The sequence below is a fragment of the Micropterus salmoides genome, unplaced genomic scaffold, assembly GCF_014851395.1.
Source record: "Micropterus salmoides isolate LMB-PRFRI ecotype aquatic unplaced genomic scaffold, ASM1485139v1 Ms_hic_scaffold_20, whole genome shotgun sequence".
Classification (NCBI taxonomy): domain Eukaryota; kingdom Metazoa; phylum Chordata; class Actinopteri; order Centrarchiformes; family Centrarchidae; genus Micropterus; species Micropterus salmoides.
In genome coordinates this window covers 7,706,033-7,730,998 of record NW_024041151.1, presented here as the reverse complement: position 1 = coordinate 7,730,998, position 24,966 = coordinate 7,706,033, and the positions used below count along the sequence as shown (strand labels likewise).

At 39.7% G+C, this 24,966-nt stretch overlaps 2 protein-coding genes across 3 annotated transcripts; both read right to left on the bottom strand.

Moving 5' to 3' along the window:
- Positions 1-189: 189 nt before the first annotated feature.
- LOC119914658 (TNF receptor-associated factor 2-like) lies at positions 190-12,899 on the bottom strand. Of its 2 annotated transcripts, none has more exons than XM_038734099.1 (11): positions 12,729-12,899; positions 11,902-12,111; positions 11,221-11,299; positions 8,906-9,004; positions 8,482-8,643; positions 8,296-8,370; positions 7,640-7,714; positions 6,399-6,968; positions 5,621-5,798; positions 5,013-5,161; positions 190-3,231 (listed from the first exon to the last, which is right to left on the bottom strand). In XM_038734099.1, the coding sequence occupies exons 2-11, from the start codon at positions 12,087-12,089 to the stop codon at positions 3,013-3,015; spliced, it is 1,794 nt and encodes a 597-aa protein (XP_038590027.1). In that variant the 5' UTR covers positions 12,090-12,111; positions 12,729-12,899; the 3' UTR covers positions 190-3,012. The 2 variants fall into 2 exon arrangements, with proteins under 2 accessions (XP_038590027.1, XP_038590026.1); XM_038734098.1 differs by having other exon boundaries at positions 12,681-12,898.
- Positions 12,900-16,035: 3,136 nt separating this feature from the next.
- Positions 16,036-24,573, bottom strand: LOC119914540 (GRAM domain-containing protein 2B-like). The gene is made up of 14 exons (XM_038733894.1): positions 24,195-24,573; positions 23,724-23,849; positions 22,562-22,640; positions 22,387-22,456; positions 22,192-22,295; positions 21,985-22,080; positions 21,835-21,906; positions 21,014-21,094; positions 20,730-20,841; positions 20,271-20,387; positions 19,592-19,673; positions 19,324-19,428; positions 19,053-19,137; positions 16,036-16,890 (listed from the first exon to the last, which is right to left on the bottom strand). Exons 1-14 carry the CDS (start codon positions 24,287-24,289, stop codon positions 16,852-16,854), a joined length of 1,263 nt encoding a protein of 420 aa, XP_038589822.1. The 5' UTR covers positions 24,290-24,573; the 3' UTR covers positions 16,036-16,851.
- Between the last annotated feature and the right edge of the window lie 393 nt (positions 24,574-24,966).

The window sequence follows — 24,966 nt, the reverse complement described above, 5'->3', positions numbered from 1 at the left end:
TAATGTATCAGTAATAATAATCTTATTAGGGTGCCATTTCTCTGCATAATGAGTACTATTACTTTTGATACTTTTTGCTGATAATACTTCTGTTCTTTCACTTAAGTAGGATTTTTTGAACGCAGGATGTTATACTGCTACTTTTCCTTACGTAAAGGATCCGAGTACTTAAGAGTTAACAACAACAAGCTGAGGCCAGCAAACTTTATTACACACTGCATGTCCTTTTGTAGCATAATACATCAATTATCAACATCAGAATATATATGGCTCTGATTTCAAGTTACATAAATCACTCAACAAAATACCCTGTTTGGACAAACAACCAATACAAAGTGCACAAATAAAGTTGGTTCAACTCAACTGCATCACATTAAAGAACTGCTTTCTTTTTCAGTAAAACAACTGAATTAAAGCTTACATTCAAAAAACCTTGGGAGGGTCTGTTATTTCATCGTTTCATGGGGTTAATTATCTCCTCTGATTAGAGAAGTAGTGACCAATGCATCGTATTAAAATGGCACGCACGCTCTCACACACTCAGCAAAACCTTAATTATAAACATATTTGGCACCATATTTTAGCATAGAAAATAAAAAATACAACTTGCAATACAACATTGTTAGTATGCGGAGGTAATATTTGATTTTGGCACATTACAGGAACACTCATGGTTTAAAAAGTTCATGTAATCTTATACTTATTACATGCTCAGTCTTCATTGAAAAGTTAAGAATAAAAACCCACTTACTGTATATAGCATGAATCCCTCAACTATTTAAATCATCTTTCTATAAATCGTCAGCGCACTTAGCCAGTTAGCTTCATGAATAGCCACTGACAGAGATCCAGAGTGATAACAAGTAGTTTATGCTTAATGACAAGGAAAAGCACAATTTTTCCTTGGAAAGTTCAAAATTGGTTGCAGTTCTTCAGCGTCGTAATGGGTAATGTAAACATATAAGTCGAGTATGACTTCTGTAAACGCTTAAAGCCAAGATGTCATCAAAATCTAACAGACTAATCATATATTGCACTCTAGAAGGAATCATAAGTCCTTACTGCACAAAGGGGTTGTCCTGGCCTGTTCAAACCATCTTGACAAACAAAAAGTTGGTATATAGATATAGAATTAATAAGGTATTCAGTAATACTATGTTTATTATAACATCTTGTGTATATTAACATTGATATATAGATTATTTCAACATTATGATATGAAAGATACATATTTATAAATTGCTATGAATATAGGCAGGTGCCTCTGTTGAACAGACGCAGCGCCAGATATAACATAATAACTATTCTATGATTACGTATTTTCCTCCAAACAAATACAAATAAATGCTTCCACACGTGGCTCACAGAGTAAACCATTGTGAAACTCCATAGTGAAATATGAATTGAAGCCTCCCATGCACAGAGAGGTTTCAATACAGGTCGAGACTGGTTTTCAAACAGGCCAGCGTGAACCTTAAAAACCTCAGCATGCATGCTAAGTAAGTGGAACAGCAATCTCTGGTGGACACATAGAAAAATTACATGTCAGCTTTAAACAGATATAATGTAGATTTGTGGTGCCGTATTGGAAATCAGTAAGAGCATATCAAAAAGCTAAAGTTTGAGGAGTTCCCTGTGGCTGCACTGAACATCAATCTGTAATAAATAATGTCAACAATGACCCATGACCTACAACTAAGTATAACAATCTCTTATATTTCAGCCTCTCAACCTCCACACACATGTATATTTGCACCAACATATATCTAAGATTCACATCAGTAGTCTATCTTAAGAGCAGCAGAAACACATATGCAGGGTATACTGAATGGACAGAAAACAAGGAACAGACAATTCCTTCATTTCGTGGAATCTGTGTTAACCTCAATCTGTGGTGGGGCACAGTACTATGTGTTGAGATGTGAGCTAGTGAGCATATCCTGGGGAAAACTCCAGCTATGTATGTTTGTCAGAGACAAAAACACATGTAAGTTTTATGCCTCAGGCTTGACTGGCAAGCTGCCCTGACTCCATGGTAACTCCACTGTATCTTCCACAGATGTACCAAACCACCAATCAGAACCACCGACCCCCTAACAGGAACAAATACGCAACACCAACTTTACATGTAAACAGCCTGGTTCCAAAGACATGCAGGCAATGTCCACCATCACGGATGGCTAATTCACTAACAAGTGTAACAACAAACGAAGAACCTTCATGAAGCTTTGTCGAAAGAAGGAGCAATTTTATACTTGAAACGCCAGCGGCATGCACTTTGCGCAAAAAAAAGGCAAAAGAAATGCCTGTAATCTTATTCATAACATAACTCCACGTTTGTCTATGCAAATTCACTCGACACTGGAATTGAGAAGCTCACAATATCCACAATCTGCAAGAAAAAGCAAAAACTGCGTCAAGCCATGCTCTAACTCTATTATAAGCCTACTGCCAGCTTTCTACACTGACATCAGAACGATCACATCAACTATCTGTAATCTACAATCCTGCTCTAACACAGTCTGCATGTTCTGTAACATCCCAAGTCTTTAAACGTAGGAGATTAAAAACAAGATGCTGTTCACTCTTTTCACTCCACCCCAACTGTTGGCTTTGACATCTCTGCTTCTCCTCAGCACTGCACTGACCACGCCGCACTGGTGCTTGCTTCTGTGTTCTTTAACTGAAAACGTATGTGCAACAACTGAAGAGACATTTTATCACCATGGGCGTGGTGTTATGATGTCGAAAGATAAACAAAGTTTTGCACCCAAAAATGTACAGCAATGAACGGCATACAGACCACCAGATATGACGATGCCGGCGCCTCCTGGATGGAGCAAACTGCAGCCACATGCAGCATACAGTTGCAAGCATGTCTGTCTCCCTAAAGCTGCAGGGGACAATAAGATGCCTGAACAGAGCCCTGAAGGGACCACAACTGAGCCAAAGTGAAGCCGCAATGGTCAGAGAGCGGGCTGGTTGCCAAACTGTACCACCCTGCGGAGCCATTTAGAGGCCAGTGAGGTCCACAATTGCCTTGATGAAGATGGTGTCGTCGCGGATGTAAGAGTTCTTGGTATCAAGCTTGGAGAGCGGGCAGAAGAGCGGACAGCCGCTGGCGATGTTCATCTCGCTCACTGGTCTCTGGAAGGAAGAGGAAGTGACATCAGGTCGAAAAGCGTCGATTATATGCTCCCTGTTGCTCTGGTCCAGCAGCATCAGAGTAACCTAGAAATAAAACAGATTAGAGAGATTATGTTTACATGCTCTGAACATCGCGTGTCTCCTGTTGAAAACTTTGGGGTTATTTCCAGAGTCCGCGTTGCAGGGTCGTCTGGCAAAGAGGTTGAACCTGATTTATCAAATGAATCCAAGTGCACATTCCTGGTAGATTACTTTGTAATGTGAACGGCGTGTTTCAGTGGGTCATGACAAAGACAAAATAGTAGTCCAGAGTTGTAATATTCAGTACTGTAAACAGTTGCGCTGTGTTTTGGTATCTATTATTCCAACTGGACTTCCTGGATTGTATTTCATCTCTCCCTGACACCTTAAACAACCAGCCACCACCCGTGCAGGCCCCTCTTTTACAGTGTTTCAACACCCGCTAAGTCTGTCGCAAATTAGTGTTGGAATGCAAAATCTTGAGTCTCTACCATTTACAAGCCACTTAAGATCTAAAACCGGACTGTATTTACATGCCTGGAAATAAATGGAGCGCAAAAGAAAGTGTTTTTCTGCTGCTGAACTTGGAATATTGATTGAAGAGAAGATGCTTTTGGAGCTGCAGGCCTGTATTCATCCCACAAGAGGAATGATATATGTAAGGAAATATTAAATAGCTCGGTGTTGTCAGCTCAACAGCAAGATCAGTGATTTAGTGACACAAAAAATAAATGTGAGAGGTTTTTAGAAAAATGTTTATTCTCTTGGATAAAAAAACAATATAAAGGCCAACTTTACTACTGCACTGAGCAATTAAAATCATGAAAAATAACAGCATTGCTGCACTTTTATATCATGAGCAGAGAGCTTTATAAAGTAACTTTAAAATTCATTGTTTATTTGCCACCTTAAAATACACTGCTCAAAAAAATAAAGGGAACACTTAAACAACACAATGTAACTTCAAGTCAATCACACTCCTGTGAAATCAAACTGTCCACTTAGGAAGCAACACTGACTGACAATCAATTTCACATGCTGTTGTGCAAATGGAATAGACAACAGGTGGAAATCAGAGGCAATTAGCAAGACACCCCCAATAAAGGAGTGGTTCTGCAGGTGGTGACCACAGACCACTTCTCAGTTCCTATGCTTCCTGGCTGATGTTTTGGTCACTTTTGAATGCTGGCGGTGCTTTCACTCTAGTGGCAGCATGAGACGGAGTCTACAGCCCACACAAGTGGCTCAGGTAGTGCAGACATCATGTCTCGCTCCATCCACCAACGCCACGTTGCACCACAGACTGTCTATGAGTTGGCGGATGCTTTAGTCCAGGTCTGGGAGGAGATCGCTCAGGAGACCATCCGCCACCTCATCAGGAGCATGCCCAGGCGTTGTAGGGAGGTCATACAGGCACGCAGAGGCCACACACACTACTGAGCCTCATTTTGACTTGTTTTAAGGACATTACATCGAAGTTGGATCAGCCTGTAGTGTGGTTTTCCACTTTGATTTTGAGTGGGACTCCAAATCCAGACCTCCATGGGTTGATAAATTTGCTCCAGGGAGTAAGTAAAAAGGAGTATTTAATGAGATTATTTCATTCATTCAGATCTAGGATGTGTTATTTTAGTGTTCCCTTTATTTTTTTGAGCAGTGTACATCATGCACGCGACCAAACACACAATTTTCAGCATTTTTCTTCTATTTTACAAACACATAACCTAAGCGATTCATTAGTAAATGACAGAACAAACACAATTTCACTGTTTAGCACAGTTTGTTTAGCAAAACAGTTTAACAAACGCTTGGTAAATACCCCTGTTTGTCTGTAGGTCATTTACCTTCTGGTTGAAAGGCCATTTGAGCAGAGCGTCACTCAGTCCCCTCATCACCACAAAGAACAAGGACAAGTGGCTGCCACGCCCTGTCCCATCTCCATTCAGATAGATCCGCAGACACATCTTATAGCCGTACTTACTGGTATAGAAGGCTGAAAGGAAATGGAAGGGAAATTCATCTTTAGTCATTTGCAGATAATAAGCCTTCTGTAATAGAGGTCTAAAGAGGTTAACTTGGTTTGTAGTAGCCAGGACCTGACCCATGATGACCCAAGACAGGCCGGGTTCAAGAATTCCCAATCTAATCGGGTCGGGTAGAGTCCCCCTGTATGGCCTCAGGTCTCGAGTTTGTGAGTCGATAAGTGTTATACCTGAGTCAATCCAAATGTACTTGCTAACAGTTCCTAAAGCGTGACGCATCACAATCATTGCAGAAGAAAATTTTGTTTTTTTAGAGTGTGTACTGTGAAGTGTAGGAAAAATTACAATGCATTGCTGCACTTTTTGAACCCGGCTGCTTATTAATTGATTGAGCGTCACGTTGCTGTTGAGGTCAACCGTATTTTTTAGTCCTATAAAGACTTCTTATCTGTAATAATGGACAATGTTACCTGGTGAAAACATGGCAGGAGCTCGACCTGCGATGGCGTCCTGTCTCTTTTTGGCGAAATCGGAGATCCTCCAGACAAAGACACCATCAAAGGTAGTGGCAGACATTTCCCTCAGTCGACCCTCCATCTCAGCAACTGTAAGGTCCTTCAGCCCCACTGTCCTCTCCAGCTGTCGCACCTGGAAAATAGACGCACACTGTGTTTTATCACAAATTCATCATTAAATCTGAAGTGTTGTTAAAGTGACAAATACTTACCCCTTTTTTTGTATTGCTTGCTAGGTATAGCTTTGATTTACTTATATTTGGGTGATGTTCAAGTTTGGAACTACCCTTCCCATAATGCTTTGGTGAATGGTGGAACTTGTTCCCTGTTTGTTTATAGCATGTTTTTTATATTGTTTACAAAGTTTGTGGCATGATCAAAAGTATGCAGGATTACCTTTTAGCAGTTGTTGTTTGCAGTATACTCATGGATGTACATCACTGGATTACTTTGATACCAAAGAAAACTAATAAACGTGATGATTCTCAGGCAAGTTCTGGAGTTATAAGGAGCATTTCTATGCTTTATAGGTAGGTTAATGGAAGATTTTTCGTGATGGATGGATGAAGACATCAGAGATATCTATGATAATAATGTAAGTCACATTGAATATAAAAATATGTATATCAAGTATGTGTATTCAGATATGATTGAGAGAAGAAGGGGTGTGATTTTTTTTAAGCAAATTGCAGATGTCAGGTGCATTTTTGGTTCAGTTTCATCCCAGTCCTACCTTATTACTCAGAGCCTCAATCTTATCCTGGTCTAGTTTGTGCTGACGGTTGCTGGCTTCCATGGTGGTGGCAAACCTCTCCACCTCTCTGTTCAGGACACACACCACATTTTCAAACGTGCCGGCTTTAACTTCAAGTTCCGTACACCTGCGACCCAGCTCCACCACCTTGGTCTTCTCGCTGTGGAGCTGGAGTTCCAGCGCTGCACCCACCGAGCTGGGCAGAGGTGTGAAGGAGGTAGACACAGATAGAGTGGGAGCCAGAGTGGGCGGTAGAGGGAGAGGAGCTGAAGCGGGTGGGCCAGAGGGGCCGGAGCTGGAGGATGAGGAGGAGGCAGCGGCGGCTCCCTGCACGGGAGGCCCAGAGGAGGAGGTGCTAAGCTGGGAGACTCTGGCCTCGAGCTCCCTGAGGGACTGTTGGAGTTCCACCAGTTTGTGTCCGGCTAGTTCCAGTCCCTGGGGCTGCAGGCCCTCCATGCTCACTTTCATGCCCATAATGTAGTGCAGCAACAGATTGAGGTGCTCGTAGGCAAAGGCACGCTCATGGTCATGAATCTTTTCTTTCTCCACCTACAAAAAGGGAGGACAATTAAATAGAAACAGTGCAAACAGTGTGATCACCTGTATTAGGAACTGTACGCAATGTATTGTGTGGTTTAAATGTTATATTTTATTTCATAAAAAAGCTTGACTCTCCCCAGCATCATTAATCATTTCTTTGGACCCTACTCTTGTCTCAGAAAAGATACAATACGTATCTCAAAATAATATAACAATAAAAAATAGAGAATATTCCAGCCACATTATTTTTGAATAAAGAGTTGCTAAGAAAACGGTTACTTCAGCCACAGAAGAGTGAAACTAGCACAGACGGTAGCTTCTGATGACTTGAACACTGCAGTATCCCCACCCTGTCGCATGGGTGGGTGTGTTAGAGATGTTTCTTCCAGACAGCTACCATAGATATAGCTGCAAGATATACCAAAATGAAATTTATTACGTAATGTAACTATTTGATCTGTTTTTTCAAGGGAAGAATGAATCTGGGATGAGAAAAGGAGCCTCTCCAGCTCACCTGAAATACTTCAGACAATTCTACCTTTAGCAAAAAAGAAAAGATATATAACCCCCCCCCCTCTTCTCTGATCTCCTCTCCCTCTAATAATTTTTATACAGCCCCCTAATCTGAATGTGTGTAAATATATAAAAATTACTATTGAAAAGACAATTAGGCTACTTACAGACATATCACATCCCACGACATGAAATCGACACGGAGTTCTGAATTTGCTGCAGAACTTAATATGGTCCACATACTAAAAAAAACAAAAAACATTAAGCATTATCAGCAAACTTAGCATAGGAGCTATTAGCTGCAGTTCGTGCTTCGCTTGTCATTACATTCGAGCTCCCAGAACTAAGTAAAATATATATACTTGGTGATCTTTAAAGAACTCAGAAGGGGTTAAGAAGAAAACACTTCTAAACATTTGAATGCAAAAATATTCTGTTGCATGATACAAAAAGATTCTTCACCCCGTTTTTCAAGCTTGGTCGTTTTTCTAACCCAAACAATGATGGCAGCCCAAAATTTAGTTTTATTGAGGTTACTTGTTGTTACTTTATGTTTGCATACAAAAATACCACATTTATAGTCATTTCTAACCCGTTAATATTTTCTTCATCCAATTGGTTAAAAGAGTCTTTGAGGAGACTGAAAATACATTCAGAACAGCAGTATGCGTTGTTCAACATCCTTCTGAGTTTGTCAAAGATTTCCACGTGTATGTTTTCCTGGGGGAATAAATGCTCAGCTCTGTGACTTCAGGCACAAACTGAGGATAAGTAGCTACATGGGACTGTGACCTTCTTGTCTGCATGTTGTTTACAGATTTACCTTTTCTCTGGGTATTTTCTTCTTAGCACAGCCTTCACAGATCATTGGGTACTTGGGACAGATCTCATCATGTGCCTGAAATAAAACAATGTTTCTTTTAAAGACACACAAAGAGCTGCTTTGATGTGCTGCACCAGGCACAACCAGCCTTAGCGTCTTAGCAAGTCTAAATAAATCATGTCTAACCTTGATATTTTTGAAGTGGAATGGCTCCTTGCAGTACTTGCAGTTGAGTGTTCTCTCCGGGCACTCTCGCTCATTATGGCGCTCCTGTTCGTTGAAGCGAATTCGTTCTTTACAGGAGGGGCAGGGGATGATCATGAACTCACACTTCCCCTCGTGGTTCATCTGTAAAAAAGTAGAGCTTAAGTTGTTCTGGCAGTCTAAACAGTGCAGCTGTGCTGTGCTGAGGGCCTTCATCGTCTATATACAAACACAGCAAGGCAAGCTAAGCTAGCAAAATATAGAATGATTAGATCATAGACATCAGAAAAACAGCACATTTTTGGTCCATCTAAAAACAATAAAAACAAAACATTACATACCTATCAAACAAATATGTAAAGCAAAAAAAAAAGAAATCACGAAAATAGGTCAAAGGTTACCTCACCTCATAGTCTTTAATAGTGCCTTTCCAAGTGCAACTTTCATTGATACAAACAGCTGAAAGGTGTTCAACTTCCCTTCGAACTGCGTTGTCAGGAAAAGCCTGAAAAAAAAACAAAAGAGAACAAAAGGATTTGCTGTCACATGTATAGATATGTTTTATTTTCCTTGTCAGGGTGAATAACCACATATTTGTTTTTAGGAGTGCATAGAGAAGAGCAAGAATCATGAACAGCAACATTTTCCTGCATGTCTGCTCACAAATAAAGCATGAGGCAGCTTTATCGCTTCTCGTCTGTACAATCCTTCAAAGCCAGAACTATGGCTGTAGGTCAGTGATCCGAAAATGTGGGATTGGAGCGGGATGGAGTTCTTTCTCATCCATTATTACCAGGAATGAAAAACTTGTCTTGCCCAGTTTGCACGTCTGTAGAGAGAATAATGCTAATGGTAAGAAATCAAACCAAAGAATTTTGTTTTTTCTTCTTTCCTCTCCCATTAATCGTCTCAGATTTCAAGAAGGATTTTGAATGAATGACTTTACTCATAGTGGAGTATTTTTTACATTGTTGCATTGGTACTTACTTACGTGGCTGTGCCAGACCAAAAGCCTTTGTATGACAATGGTAATACGTGTTATAGATGATAATATAGATAAAGAATTTTTTAGCATAATTCATACATCTGATGTTCTTTATAAGAAACAGTTTTACTGCTGAGAAAGTTGCCATCACCAGTGGGACAGACACGCTTGAGTGACAAACACCTGGAACTAATACATATAGAAACAGCCAATCTTCAACCAGACTGGTTAAAACTGATCAAGATGAAACTGAAACTGGTTGCATCGATACAGGATCAAATGAGCAGCCATTGAAAGTTGGCTAACACAGGAGTCATGTGTTCATATCTCTTTGTGCCTGTTAAAATTCGGCCAGCAGCGTTCTGCACCAGTTGGAGTCAGTGAAGGGAGCTCTGACTGATACCACCATAAAGTGCATAACAGCGTACCAGGCGAGAAAAAATAAAAGCATTATATCCTTACGTAAATCAGATCTAATTTTAGAGATTTTTTTTATCTGAAAGAAGCATGACTGAGCAACAATAGCATCAAAACAGAGAAATGCGTCACATATTATGGCAAGATTTAAAGAGGTGGTATTATGCTCATTTTCAGGTTCAAAATCCTATTTAGGGGTTTTACCAGAACAGGTTTACATGATTTCATTTTCAATAAACACCATATTTTTTTTCATACTGCACATTGCTGCAGCTGCTCTTTTCACCCCGTGTTGAAGGCTTTGTTTTAGCTTTGGAGTGATACATCTTGTTTCTAAATGATCTTTGTCGGGAGTTGCACATACGCAGTTACTAGTCAAGGACTACTAGCCAATCAGAAGCAGAGAAGGGAAAGTCAGCAAGAAGCCAGTAAACAGCTTTGATTCAGCTGTAGGCTACATGTTGCCGACCAGCTTGGCAACATGGACTGGAGCAAGAGTTTCAGAGTGGTGAGTTATTAATCTGTAACACAGTAACAACTTTATGTCCACTGACAAAATATAAACCCTGCTACTGCTGATTGACCGAAGCCAAGCTGGTTTGGGCTTGGCCAGTACCTGGATGGGAGACCTCCTGGGAAAACTAAGTGTGTAAACTGAAGCTCTTAAGTGTTAGCTGCTCTTGTAAAAACACTACACGTTGTTCTGCTGCTGAGTGCGTCGTGTGTCGGCAGATCGTCCACTGCACATCATAACACGTTACATTGTTTAGTCAACCAACCAGCATATCTAGAAACGCTACAGACTCCTCTGTATTTAAGTCAGTTTTTGGGCTCATTGCAGTTACTATCACTGTCTTCTAAAGACTTATTTGTTTTCATGTAGCTAATTGTCCACGGGGTCATTGTATTACCTATATAATATAAAATATAAAATCTTGATAATGCACACTTCATTCATATGTTTAAAAAAGGTATTTGATGTTATTTTATTTTTTATGCAAACAAAATAGCAATTGTATTTGTAGTTTTCAATATAAAATTTGGCACATTTTACAATACCGTGATAATACTGATAAATTAGGTCACTATAATCGTGATATGAAATTTTCGTGATAGTAAACTTAATATTTGCGTTTTTTAATGTTGGTCAGACAAAATAGGACATTTAATGACATCAGCTTGGGCTTTGGGAAACTGTGACGGGCATTTCTCACTATTTTCAAACAATTTATAGACCAAACAATTTATGGAGAAAAAAAGCCTCAATTCTGAGTGCGTCCAAGTGAGGCTTTACTGGATGAAAATGCATTTATACTCACACATCCTTGTTTCAAAATTGATGTAGGCTCCTCAAAAATATCCTCTTTAATGCAGGCACTGCATTTCTGGGGTCCATTACTGCAATACAATAGCAGAGTATATGCTAATATACTGCAAATCCAAACATCAGACACCCAGCAGTGGAAAGTAAGTACATTTACTCAAAACTAAAGTATTTCCATTTTATTGTACTTCACAACATGTATGAGGTAAATATTGCACTCCACTCCATCTGTTCGATAGCTTTAGCTACTTTACATATTCAGATTATTTATACAAAATATAGTCCACAAATAAATGATCATGTATTATTATAGATTAAGTTACTGAGCAGTATATACATTGGTTGAAATAAGCTCCACCATTCCTTGCTGCAACATTAAAGTGATGCTTAAACACAAATGCATCATTAATTATAATCCAATATTATAACATATGCTGTATTATTCTGAAATGGGCCATTCTGCATCATGAGTACTTTTACTTTGGTTTTGTAAGTATATTTTGATGCTCACACTTTCACTTTTCATTTTTGAATGAAGGGCTTTTGCTTGCAACACAGTATTGAGACTGTGTGGTATTGCAACTTTTACTTAAGTAAAAGATCTGAATACTTCTTCCACCACTACAAATACCCCCCAAAATACACCTGGTAGACTATTGGCCATGTCATTCCTCACCTAACTGTCCTGTTGAAGCAGTAGGAACAGAAGCGATGGCCACACTGGGCTTGAAACGGTCGTCTGAGTATGTTGTGACAGCAGTTGCACAGGTGCTTGTCCTCCAGCTTGTTGCCCAGGATCTTCTTGGGGAAGCCGGGTTTATTGCTCTCCATGGACGAAGGAGGGGACGGTTCCTGTGTGGCCATGGTGTCTGTTCACACGTCGCACCTTGGGATGGAAGCAAATGTGTCAAGAAGAAGAAATTACTTCATTTTAATGCAACAGTTAAGAAAAGCAGTGATACACGTTTCCTGCTTAGCTGGCCAGCCTTTAAACACACTGTCAGCCATCAGTCATGATTGTGTCATGTGTGTAAGAAAAATCTTATCCTCCTTTAACCAACAGCAGTAATGGTTCCTCTCACTCACAGAGCACCACAGGCCAGCTGAAAGGCCCACACCCTTTGTTTACATTTCGAGTCTGCATTCATGGCTCCTTGTGGTTGACTTGGCACAACTGATGATCGCCGGCTTCCTCGCTATTTTTTTCAAGTCAAACAACACACTCTCAGCTCAGCCTACCCAGTAACGATGCTGACAAATCGCACATCCATTGTCTCTCCTCTGCTTCCTTTCCCTTCCTTGTCGCTGTTGCTAAGCTATCAGCATCCTTTAGTCAGAAGTGGTACCCAGCACGCCGCCACGCCCCTTTGAAATCTGAAGCTTCCTGGCTGCAAGAGACCATTTACTGGAAACGCTTTTGCAAATGCTGAAGCAATCACTAGAGTTTGAACTCACCAGCGTTTTAGTCTAAACTGTCATCGCGTGCAGAGGCTGTGAAATCACCTTTCCTGGTCGCAGGTCGTCCTCGCGCAGTTTGCCGATATTATACGTGGTTTTGCAGCCGACTGGAGGTGTTTTTTTTAACGTTAGCCACATAATATAGATGTGGTCCCACAAAAGCGACGGCTGTTATTGTCCAATATCGCCATTGCACTTTCAGACTGGGTGTTACGTCATGCAGGGGGCTGAACGCGGGTTGATAGGCAGACGAGATGTGGAGGCGTGCATGTCATTGGTTCAAAATTCAGTGGGCGGGCTGCTTTGTGGCAAAAGCACAATAAACATTCAGTTAACATGTTAAATAAATGCATGCATACATGTTTTCCTACTTTTTGCATCTGCCTTTTTACGTGTATCTCTTGTTAAGCACATTCTTTTGCATCGTTTTTATTAAATGTGCTGCTCTATTTATATTTATAGATATAAATCTATTTACACGGGGTACAATAAGGCACTCTTTTCTGTTGACAGTGGTGGAAGAAGTACTCACCGCAGTGTAGAAATACTCCTTACTTAAGTACAAATAGCACAAAAGTATTAGAATCAAAATATACTTAAGTGTAGGCTACCAGAAATTAAAGTACTCATTTTGCAAAATGGCTTATTTCAGAATAAAACAGTGTCATAACGTTGAGTAAGATTGGCAACAGGGGTCCAGGATGATTTCAGTGATGCCACAAAGAAGGTATTATGGCATTTCGACAGGTGCAGGCAGATTCAGGTACAGGTGCAGGGTCTGGTGGTTTAAAAGCACAAGGCTACATTGCAACTTTGACAAACCGGCAAAGTAGCAATGGAAGGAGACCTATATATGTACAGTGAGCAGGGAATGAGGTGCAGGTAGGGAGATGGGCGGCGGAGGCTCAGGTGAGGGCGATGAGGTGATATCAGGAGAAAAGTCTGAGGGCATCTGGTGGAGGGAAGGAGAATGGCAATGAAATTCGTCGGCATGGGCTAAGAGAGAGGAGAATGAGCGGAGGGACAGAGAGGAAAAACGAGCAGACGTTGTGACAAACAATATGCATTATATTACTGGAAGTGTGGCATTCATAAGCAGCTGATAAAGGTGGGGCTAATATATAAATAATAATCTGAATCGTGCAAATTAAATGTATGTAGTGAAGTAAAAAGTACTTTATTTTTTACCTTAGTCATGAAGTGGAGTAGAAGTATAATATAGCATATGGGAATACTCAAGTACCTCAAAATGGTACTTAATTACAGTACAGTTACTTTTCACCACTTAGTGCTTGTGTGTTGTAACAGTTGGCTTTATTAATTGTTAATAAATTATTTATGAACCATTTACAGTTCACTCTAGCCATCCTTATAACAATATACCTCCATTACTATTTTTATACATCACCAAGTTGGGCTTTTGCATTGGATTAGGTTCTTATTTTACAGATGCATGTGTTATGGTGTACATCCCGTGGACCCTTAACTGAAAACTACATGACAAACTATGTGTTGAGGTGATTGTTAATGCATGATCACATAACACACACAAATACTTTCCAAAATGACACTGAAGGAATAAATCAGGAACTGGAAAAAAATGAGAATGACTCACCACAGTGTGGGAGTGAAGAGGACCAGAGAGAGAGAGAAAGACTGAACCATGCAACAGACCATGTTTATGTTTAGCTGAAGAGGAGAAGTGATGAAGAACATCTACGCAAGAACTTTGTACAATGAGTAGTTTCATTTAATGCGACTTTATACCACTACCTCACCACATATCAGAAGGAAATATTATACTTTTTACTCCACTACATTCACAGGATTATTCAGCTATATGTAATACTTTGCAAATTAAATGCTCTGCACACTTAGCAGTGGTGGAGGAAGTATTCAGGTTATTTATTTAAGAAAAAGTACCTAGTCCTACATTGAAAATGTTGCTTAACTAAAGTACAGAAGTAGAGTCAGGAAAATGTACTTAAATATCAAAAGAAAAAGTACTCAGTGTATACAAATGGCCCATAAGTGTATATAGCGTATAGACTTTTATTATTATTACTCATGTATTAATGTTTGAGCAACATTTTTCTCTTGTAGTTGGTTGAGGTGAAACTTATTGGGCTGAAACTAATGATTATTTTTATATCTGCTGGTTATTTCCTTTATCAATACATGTATTTTGTATTATAGTTACAAGCTCAAAGTCCATCCATCCATCGTCAACCGCTTATCCTGCGTAGAGGGTCGCGGGGGGCTGGAGCCAATCCCAGCTGGCATCGGGCGCAAGGCGGGGTACACCCTGGACAGGTTGCCAGTCCATCGCAGGGCCACACATAGACAAACAACCAGTCACGCTCACACCTAAGGACAATTTAGGGGGACCAATTAACCTAGTCCGCATGTCTTTGGAGGGTGGGAGGAAGCCGGAGCACCCGGAGAGAACCCACGCAGACACGGGGAGAACATGCAAACTCCACACAGAAAGGCCAGAGCAACCGGGGTTTGAACTCACAACCTTCTTGCTGTGAGGCGACAGTGCTAACATTCAAATGTCTTTTGTATGACCAACAGTCCAAACCTCAAAATAATTCAGTTTACTGAAATTTAAGTTGCTAATTAATTTTTTGATTCATACAGTTGGGTAATAATTTCTTACAATGCATCATGGTTAAAAAGTCCATAGTATGTTTTGTATGTAAAATATTTATTCGTAAAGTAACTAGTAACTCCAGCTGTCAGGTAAATGTAGTGGAGTAGAAGTTTAAAGTGTCATGAAATTGGAATACTTAAGTAAATTACAGATACCTCAGATTAGTGTTTAATTACAGTACTTGAGTTACTTTCCACCACTGACACCCACACAGGTGTTTTCAATCATTCTGGATGATTAGACCTCTTGTCAGGTGTAAGTTGGGTGACGCTAATGCACAATACAAAGTACAATAAAACCAACAGAAGGGAGATAGATGTCAGTAAAGAGCAGTTTGTATGCGCACACATGCGCATAAGTCAAATCACCTCTGTGGATGGACTTTAAGATTTTACATACAAAACATATGATTTATTATTATTATTAATACAATATAATGTATTTTATTGCTTTAACAACAAATCTGTATAACACGTTAGAATAAGCTCAACCCAGAGCAGCTACAGCATTGAAATGCTACTTATAGGTAAATGTATCAGTAACAAATCAATAATACATATATAACACTGACACGTATGCATAATGAGTACTTTTACTTTTGATACGCTCTGCAGGTGTGTCACCCGAGTGTGTAACCTGGTGAGCGCCTCACTGCTCTAAGTAAATACAAACGCTCTCGAAGAAAAGTTCAACAGCCACAGTATGAGAGACATTTATTTCAGGACTGCCATACATACAATAGTTAAAAGGCACAGTCTGTGATCTAAATGTAAACACACACCACCATAGTTAAAAACACACGCCGATTCATTTCTACTGCTCCTGAAATGATCGACTGTCCTTTTAGTACACAAACACTCAACAAAAAAATCTAAGTTTTAGTGAAAATGTTTAAGGTAACAGAACAAATGTTTAAATTATGACCAGTTGAGAAGCTCTAAAATAAACCTGTAATTTATATGGTTGTTAGGCCACATTTACCATAAAAAATATATTAAAAGCCTCTACTCACGTAACCCTGACAACTTCTATCTTTAGATACCACACGCTGTAAGAAATTGCCCATCAATGTAATTAAAAGATATTGTACAGACATCTCTAGCTGTGTGAATTATATACATGATATAAATATATAATTCACTGGGAATTTAATTCTAACAAAAGACAAATAAACAGCATAAGTTGACCTTTTAAGGAATGTTTTGAAAACATTGAAATAAGAACTTTGGACCTTTAAAATCCAATTTGTGAAATGCAAAATAAAAGCTCTCAGATAAATACTACATACATGCTTAAAGTTTCTCTTCACTAACACTGGCACACTAACACGCTGCTTCAGTTCACCCTCCAGCACAACATTTAGTTGAGAAAGAGTCCTGAGTGGAAAAGGGAAAGAAGCTATTATTGCACAATTTAAGTAAAAGTTCACAAACTAATGCGATCACTGCTGATCTTTAGTGATAAATCAGCATTTCTTCAAAGCTTCTGTCTGGACCGGCCAAAAGTCTTCTCTTAAGTCTCTTCAAGTAGCTTCTGGAGGTTTCTTTGAATCTAGGATTTCAAAAATGAAGGATATCTGTAAACATGCACAGTAAAATCATATTAAACTACTATCACCAAAAACTACTTTAAATATCGCCGTAACATAGTCCAGCTTAAGAGAACTGTTCAACATTTTGGGAAATATGCTCATTTGCTTTCTTGAGAGTTAGATGAAACCTAAAGATAGACTGCACTCCCACAGAGGGTAAAATTTATGGATTTTGTTCAGCAAACTTTGACCCGAACATCTGGCAGACAGCTAAATGTGGGCATGAACACAAACAACAGTCACCCTCGACATTACAACTAGAAAACAGGTTTGAACCATCAATAAATCTCCATGAGACAGATGTGGAGATGACAAATGATAAGTCTGGAGTATTCTGAAGAGTGCCAGCAAACAGAAAAGTTGAAAAGAAGAAAATGTATCATGTTGAGCAAAGGGGGAAAAAAACATCTAAAGAGACGATTCAACCTTTAACTGTGGTTGTGGAAAACACCACTATCAGGAACATAATCAACTGATAAATAAACAGATTATCCATGGACCAGTGCCAACAGTTGGCAGAGAGATCAACAGGTTCAATACATGGCTCGGCAAATCCTGCGGCCAGAATCAGCTCATGGATCAGCTCCTTAATTCTGCCTCCCTTCTCTCTCCTCTGCCTAACCCCTTTTGGGATTCACTAATTAAATGGAGGCGCTGGCATAAAAATTCCCCCGCCGGTCACTGCCCCGTCATCTGCCCCCACCCCAACAAAGAAAACATTCTGTAACACCAACCTTGTAGATAAGAAAGACAACAAAAACAGAGAACAGCTCTATTCCAGCTGGGTTGACGAGACTGATAAGGCCAGCGAGGTCACCAAAAGTTTGCCTCAGTCGCCCCAGAGCTTCGCCTCTTAAGGAAATCTCTAACAAACTAAGATCAAAGATTAAGGAACTGGATGTGATTTTACTGCATGCCAACTGCCTGGCATCAGAGCAGTCAAGAGAGAAGATGCCTCGGACAGGCAGGGTTCCTGCTGCACTTCTACTACCCGCAATAAGCCTCTTCTTTAATAATGGCACTCTTAAAGTTCTGCTCCCACCAACTACCCACAGATTTATATTAAGATATCACCAGGACACTTTGGTCCCATACTAGTACTGAAGTTCAGGCCACAAATCAATGAAATAAAGCTGAAATGATTGTCTTTGTACCAAGAACGATTACAAGTTGATGTTTAGCTGTCGCAAACAGACCACAAACCAGGCCACAATCTTGGTAAATTTTAACATCCACATTAAGACAGTTACAAAACACCTTAAGAATATATCAATAATCAGCAGGATTTAGAAAAACTTCTCCACGCATTTATCTTCAGTAGACTTGACTTCTGTAACAGATCTCTCTAAAAACTCCGGGGCCGGGAACAATGACTTCCTGGAGTCTTGTCATAACAGTGTTAGGCAACCAGCAGAGACTCTATCTTGTTGTTTTTACACTTTAGTTATTGTACGGATGAAACAAAATAGATAACATTTTAACTAATAAAATATAGAGGTGCTGGAAAGTCGGTTTTGTGGACAGAGCTACGCTGTAAATGCTCTGTATTTGTACTCACAGTACGTTTTCACTACATCACATTCACCATTGACACACTGAGCCTAAGTGCTCCTCCATTTGCACACATTCATACACAATTTGGGTTTCAGTATCTTGCCCAAGGAAACTTTGACATGCAGCCTGGAGGTGGAGGAGCCGGGGATTGTTCGGGTTGAACTGCCAACCTTCCGATTAACAGGCAACTCGCTCTACCTCCTGAACCACAGTTGGTTCAGCCATGAGAGTGGTATCAAACTTCTAATGTAACTATTGGCCAGAAAGCCATAAAAAGATAAGCATATTTCCCCAAATGTGAAACTATTCCTTTACTATAACAAAACTACTTGATAATCTTGTTTATGTAGTGAGCACTCCAGTCCCTCCATGTTGTCTGCCACTTCACACTTCAGTTAACAGCTGCCCTTTAGTCAGAGATGACACCCTCCTTGGCTAAACAGAGTAAAATTAAATCCTGTCAATCAATTCATAACATTGATATATGATATGATATACAACAGACCAGTGAACTGTCAGTGGAGCGGGAAAACTATTGACCATAAAATAAATACATATAAAAACAAACCTTTTCTAGCTTTAACAAGTTGGTAGTCAGTTCTCCATATATCTCAGCATTGACTCCATCCTGGGACCTGTGGCTCACACCATTTCTGCCACAAGAATTGCACTAAATCATTAACCAAATAAAGTGTGATGTTGCAAATTCAAAATACAAAAAACAGCACGAGTACATTTGAAAGTTATTTGTTCATCATTTGTTATCTTTGACGCCAAAACTACCTAAGTGATTATCAGGAACAGTGCACTCTAAATTTAAATGTGAGTCTAGCTCTTACTGATTACGAATGTGTTCCCCCAGTGACACCAAGGAGTTCAAACGATGCTCAAGAGCCACAATCTTGAAAGCCATGTAGCAGGTGGACAGGACGAGCACGCTCACTCTGTGAAGACACACAAACCAGTTGCCAGGTGAACATTCAAAATCCCAACCGCACAGAACAATTGCTAACAAGCCCAAACTATGGAAATGAACTTGACAGAGCACTCTGGCTTCTTGTGTGTCTGGCTTGTTGTGTGTGTGTCACATAATGACAGGTTACTCACAGAAACAAATAGATAAGGAGGATGGCGTGTAACGACATGGGCTGTGAGGATTTGTCTTTGAGTGTGGTTGATTTAGTAGACCCTAGAAGGACAAACAAAAAGAGAATTATTGCTTTGGTATATGTTACTAGTAGTACAACTTTACTTTATTGAGAACAAATAAATAAGCTGCAACATTAAAAGAATATTTTGACATTTTGGGAAATTAATACACTTTTCTAGTTTCCAAGTGTTAGATGAGAAGATTGAAACAACACTCAAGTTGGTAATTAAGCAGGAGCCAGGAGACGGTTAACTTAGTTTAGCATTATGACTGGAAACAGGGAATTGCTAGCCTGGTTATGTCTAAAGGTAAAAAACTCTGACCATGAGCACACCAAAAGCTGACTGATTAACACCTTATAGTTCATTTATTTAATCTGTAAAAGTAAGTGTATAAGTGACACGTTGTGGTTTTACAGAAGTTTAGTGTAAACTAAGATAACCAGGTGCCAGTAGCTTCATTTCTACTGTACAGACATGTGAGTGGTATCAATCTTCTGATGTAATTTTCAGAAAGAAAGTGACTAAAAAGTGTCTGGCAAAATGTCAAACTATTTCTATATATAGATTGATTACTTTACTGATTACATTATTAACAAAGCTTCTCCTTGCTTAAAGAGATCCGGTATTAAACTACCATTCTTAAGGGCGTCTCCGTGTTTTGGGCTTGGAGTCTGGAGGTGAATGTCTGCGTGGACTGAAACCTCTCCGGTCTTCACAGCACTTAGAAATGTGTCTGGGAGGCTGGTGAAGTCTGCTCAAATAAACAGAAAGATCCTGTGACTCCAGCTGCGCATGGGTAAATATTAGCAATAGAATCACAAACATCCTTGCAGTGCACTACAGTAGCTTGGCTGACATAAACAGTAACCTAAAGATGTCATTCATCGCTGTTTTCACGCCAACTGTCTTCGCTATAACAAAAACCACAGCCTCAATGGCTCAAATTTCACTTGGCTTAACTCCAGCGATTTGCAAACTAAAGACTGTCTGAGCTACAGTGACATCTGACACTCTATGCATATTTGGAGAGAAGTATATAGCTGCTTTGTTAAGGGTAACAGTATACATAGACGGCTAAAGATGGCGCACACACCAGCTATTTTGTCATAATCTGGAGTTTGAGAACCGGAGCTGCTGCTCTCCATCATCTCCTGGCGTCTTTTTTGCACAACCCCATCGAGGTCAGAGAAGTCTTCAGAAAAGTCCTGCAGTGTACATACAGGAAAATATACAATGGATACCACATACAGGGTGGGTATTGTATAACATGAGAACAAAGCATTTCTATAGACCTTTTATCACAATGGAGAAAAGAAAACCTCCTTGTGTACAATAAATACATCCAGTACAAAAACACAGCACAGATCCCTGACTGACCAGAGGAATCGACGGTGGGCATTTCACTCTGAAGCTGTTTTCAGCAGAGGAAAAATTGGAGCTGCTACAAGTCTTATCCACCTGGAATGACAGAGGGCGCACATTAGTATGCAGAAGGAAATATACCAGTATTTTAAAAGTAAAATAGTGATATTATAATAGTTTTTTGCCACTTCGGAGCAGCAGAAAAAGCTATAAACACAACACTGGAATATTATTATTTATTTAGTTGTGGAAAGCGTGCTAACAAACAGTTGCCTATTTAGACACCCAGCAGACATTCATGATTCGCTCCCCTTTTAGCTCGGTTTTGACCTCTGCCCCACGTCCTCAGGGAAATATCTCACCCTTCAGCCGCTAAATGCTCCACTGTCTTCCATGTGTAGTGGATTTTTTGAGATTTTTCAGGGCTATGTGTACCTTTGGACAAAACCAGGCTAGCTGTTTCACACTCTTTCTAGTCTCCGTGCTAAGCTAAGCTAACTGGCTGCTGGCGTTAGCTTCCTGTTTAGCATACAGACAATAGTGAAAGATAGCCCATCACAATTTCCCAGAGCCCTTGGTGATGTCTTCAAACTGCATTTTTGTTTATCCAACAGTCCGAAACAACAAGGATTTTAAATTTAGTGTGAAATAAACTAGTGAATGGCAGCAAATCCTCACAAAACTTTAACTATTTAATATTTGGGCTTATACTAAAAAATTGGTTATCGATTCATTTTCTGTACTGTCATCTACTTTCATTTTCGTTTTGGAAAAATTCAAAAAGAAACCACTGAATTAGATTATGATAAAGATGAGTGCTTTTAGATGTTACTTACCTCCAAATGCACGCAGACGGACCTCAGAAGTTTGTAGGTGGTGTTTCGAGAGAGGAATGACACAAACACGTGCTGGAAAACAGTAATTTAGAATCACTTTCATGTTTATGTCGAAAGGGGAAAAAATGATTGTGTCAACAATCTTCTTACCTGATAACTTGTAGTTTCAATCACAAGGGCGTTTGGCACTAATAATGCAGTTTTAGTTTTTTTAATAAACGTCACAGACACCACAGGGATTGAAATCTGGAAATGAGAAAACACCACTATGTACACCAGAGAATTCAGCCATACAGCGTCCACTGGCACTACAGTAAAAGAGTTCCATTATTAAAGTAGGTTTTCACAGTATCATACCTTGGTATCTCTGCCAAAGACTTTGGAGTGGAAACAGATCCAGTTTTCAGAGACGAACATTTTCCCCTGATATAAAATGTCTTTCTGCAGGGCACAAGTGTAACCTGTTGGCACAAACAATACTCCACGTTTAGATTAAAAATCTAATATTTCTTTGCTTCTCACGTTCATGTGAAAAGAGAATCTGATACTTACTTTGTTTGAGTAACTCATCTTTGTTGACCTCCTTGAATAACTTATGATAATGAGCGTTTGTCTTTGATAACTGAAAAGAACAACAAAGACATTTTGTTTTTCTTACTAGATTGCAAAAACGTGTAAAATTTGTACATAGTTTGGTGAAAATCGTTAGATGAGTGTGTGTCCTTACATGGCTGGGTTTATTCCTCTCAGACTTTGTTTCACAGTCACTTGGACTCAGCATTGGTGAAAGCTGCACAGGTTTCAGTCTGACAAATAAAAGGTAAGTGTTTATGTTTACAGTATGTGGCGAGGAGAGGACTACAACTCATGATAAAACATGATTTACTTGCTCACTACTGATGCACACTAAACATTATTTGTCAAAAGTACATGTGCTTCATTTGGCTTTGCATGGTGTCAGCTGTGGTTATGTAACCACTGCTTACACAGCATCAGCAAGATCTGTAAACAGCACTTTGATCATGCAGGTAGTTAGGTGGAATTACTGTGTTATAGTCAGAAGGTGAAGGAAAAAACATAATGTCTACTGACAACTTTAGTTCAAATAAATCCAGTTATATGATATGATTTAATTTTCAAGAAAATAATTATTATATTTTTTCTATTTCTTCAGGGTGTTACTCTGTAGTAATTTAGATTTTAATAGACTACATAAAATAATATATTACCATTTTGACAGCTTTATACACCCGGCTGATACAAAACACTTGAAAGTTCAGATTTAGTAAGAATCAAGGTACCTACATTAAATCTAGTTGTCTTTGCAATTCAAAATATTTAGCTAAGCTTTAGAAGTTTTTAGGGCTACAACTAATGCTAACACTAACTTATTTTCATTACTGATAAATTTTAATCGATTGAAATTTAAATTAAATTCAAATTACATTTAAATGTTTGCTTTTCTTAAAGTGAAACTAATGTCTAGTGTGCGTGTGTGTGTGTGTGTATTTTCTGTGTGTCTGTCTATGCTTAAAATGTACTTATTCATGCTCTCAATGCCAATACCTGTTTAAGGAATATACAGGATTAAATTAATCATAAACATCACCATAGTTTCTCAGAGTCTAAAGTGACCTCTTCAAATTTCCTTTTTGTGCCACCAGCAACAGTCCAATATTTTATTTCCACAGTGATTTAAAACAGAGAAACATCCTGCATCAAAGAAGCTGGAAGTGAAACATTTGGATCTTTTTAGGAAAAACATTTGGAAAGAATTTGGAAAATGACTTAAACGACTGTCTGTCCGCCCATCGATTAATCGACTGATGCTACAGTGTTTATATTAGCAATTTATATAGCAACACAGAGGACAAGAAAACCTTCCTCACCTTTTGCTTGCTGGTTTCTTCCTGCTCCCTGAGGGCTCTGTCTCTGTGTCCAGACAGAGCTGCAGGTCTGCAGGTGACCCTCCACGCCTCCTTTGTCTCCTCTCACCTCCATTCTCCACTTCAGACCTGCGCACATTACACAACACGCTATTCTGTCTTTCCTGTACATCCACCACTTGCACAAGAATGTCAAACGTGTCATAGCACATTCATTGTGCAGGAAAACACACAACCTCTCCAACGATTGCACAAAACAGCCAAAGCCGACCGGCAGCCATCATTCAAGACAAGAACATAGTATGAAAAGTTCAGTCCTGTCTGCGCTTTCGTGCCACGTAGGTGTCACATGCATACATTAAAGGTCAGCACAGCCCCTTAATTCAAAAAGCAGGATAAGCGTGCAAATAATCACAACGCATTAGGCCTGAAACGCCAAACCGGGCCCTTCCTCTCCATCTTATCCAGACTTACGTCGACCGATTCCCGCGGAAGTCCTTGCTGAAAACTTGCTCCGGTGTGGATAACGGGGTCAGAGGTCTGTCTGCCTGCTCGGTCGTCAGTACCATATTTTATATTTCATATCTTACACGCCTCCGCCATTGGTTCCAACTGTCGGCATTGAGCCACATACATAAAATAGCTCCAGGAAGCCTTGGCACGGGAAGTTTGGGAAGATCGCTCGATGGACCGAGAAGCCAGACAGAGGAGGAGCCGGTGGGAAAGGGGAGGGAGCAGCAGGGAACAACATCAGGAACAACAAGAGAGAATCCGATTCGTGCTGGGATCAACAACTTTTTTCCAATTATGTGATAAAAAAAATGCAACCATACATTATCATATAATAAAAAAGGAGGGAAATACTTTTCAAACACACATAACTATTAAAAGAAAGCTCTCACAAGGTTGCGTAAAACCTTTGCGTAACCAGCCTCCCAGCGCCCACAGGCTTTTAGTAGAAGCTGCTTCCCAACACTTATAGTTGTTTCTCGACTTCCTGCAAAACTTTTGTGGAGTCGGAAAACTTCAGTTTGAGAGAGACGTCCAGCAGAGGGCAGCGGAGTCCAGGTTGTAATGATGTAGTTTCGGGAGTGTGTTACCACCATGGAGGAAGCAACCCGATGCAACACCTCAGTGTACAAAATAGTGTGTGTGGGGGGAGGCCTGCATTCAAAATCTTACTTATACGTCTATAGTACAGACGTATTATCAGCAAAATGCAATGATGGAAAGTAACCCCATACAC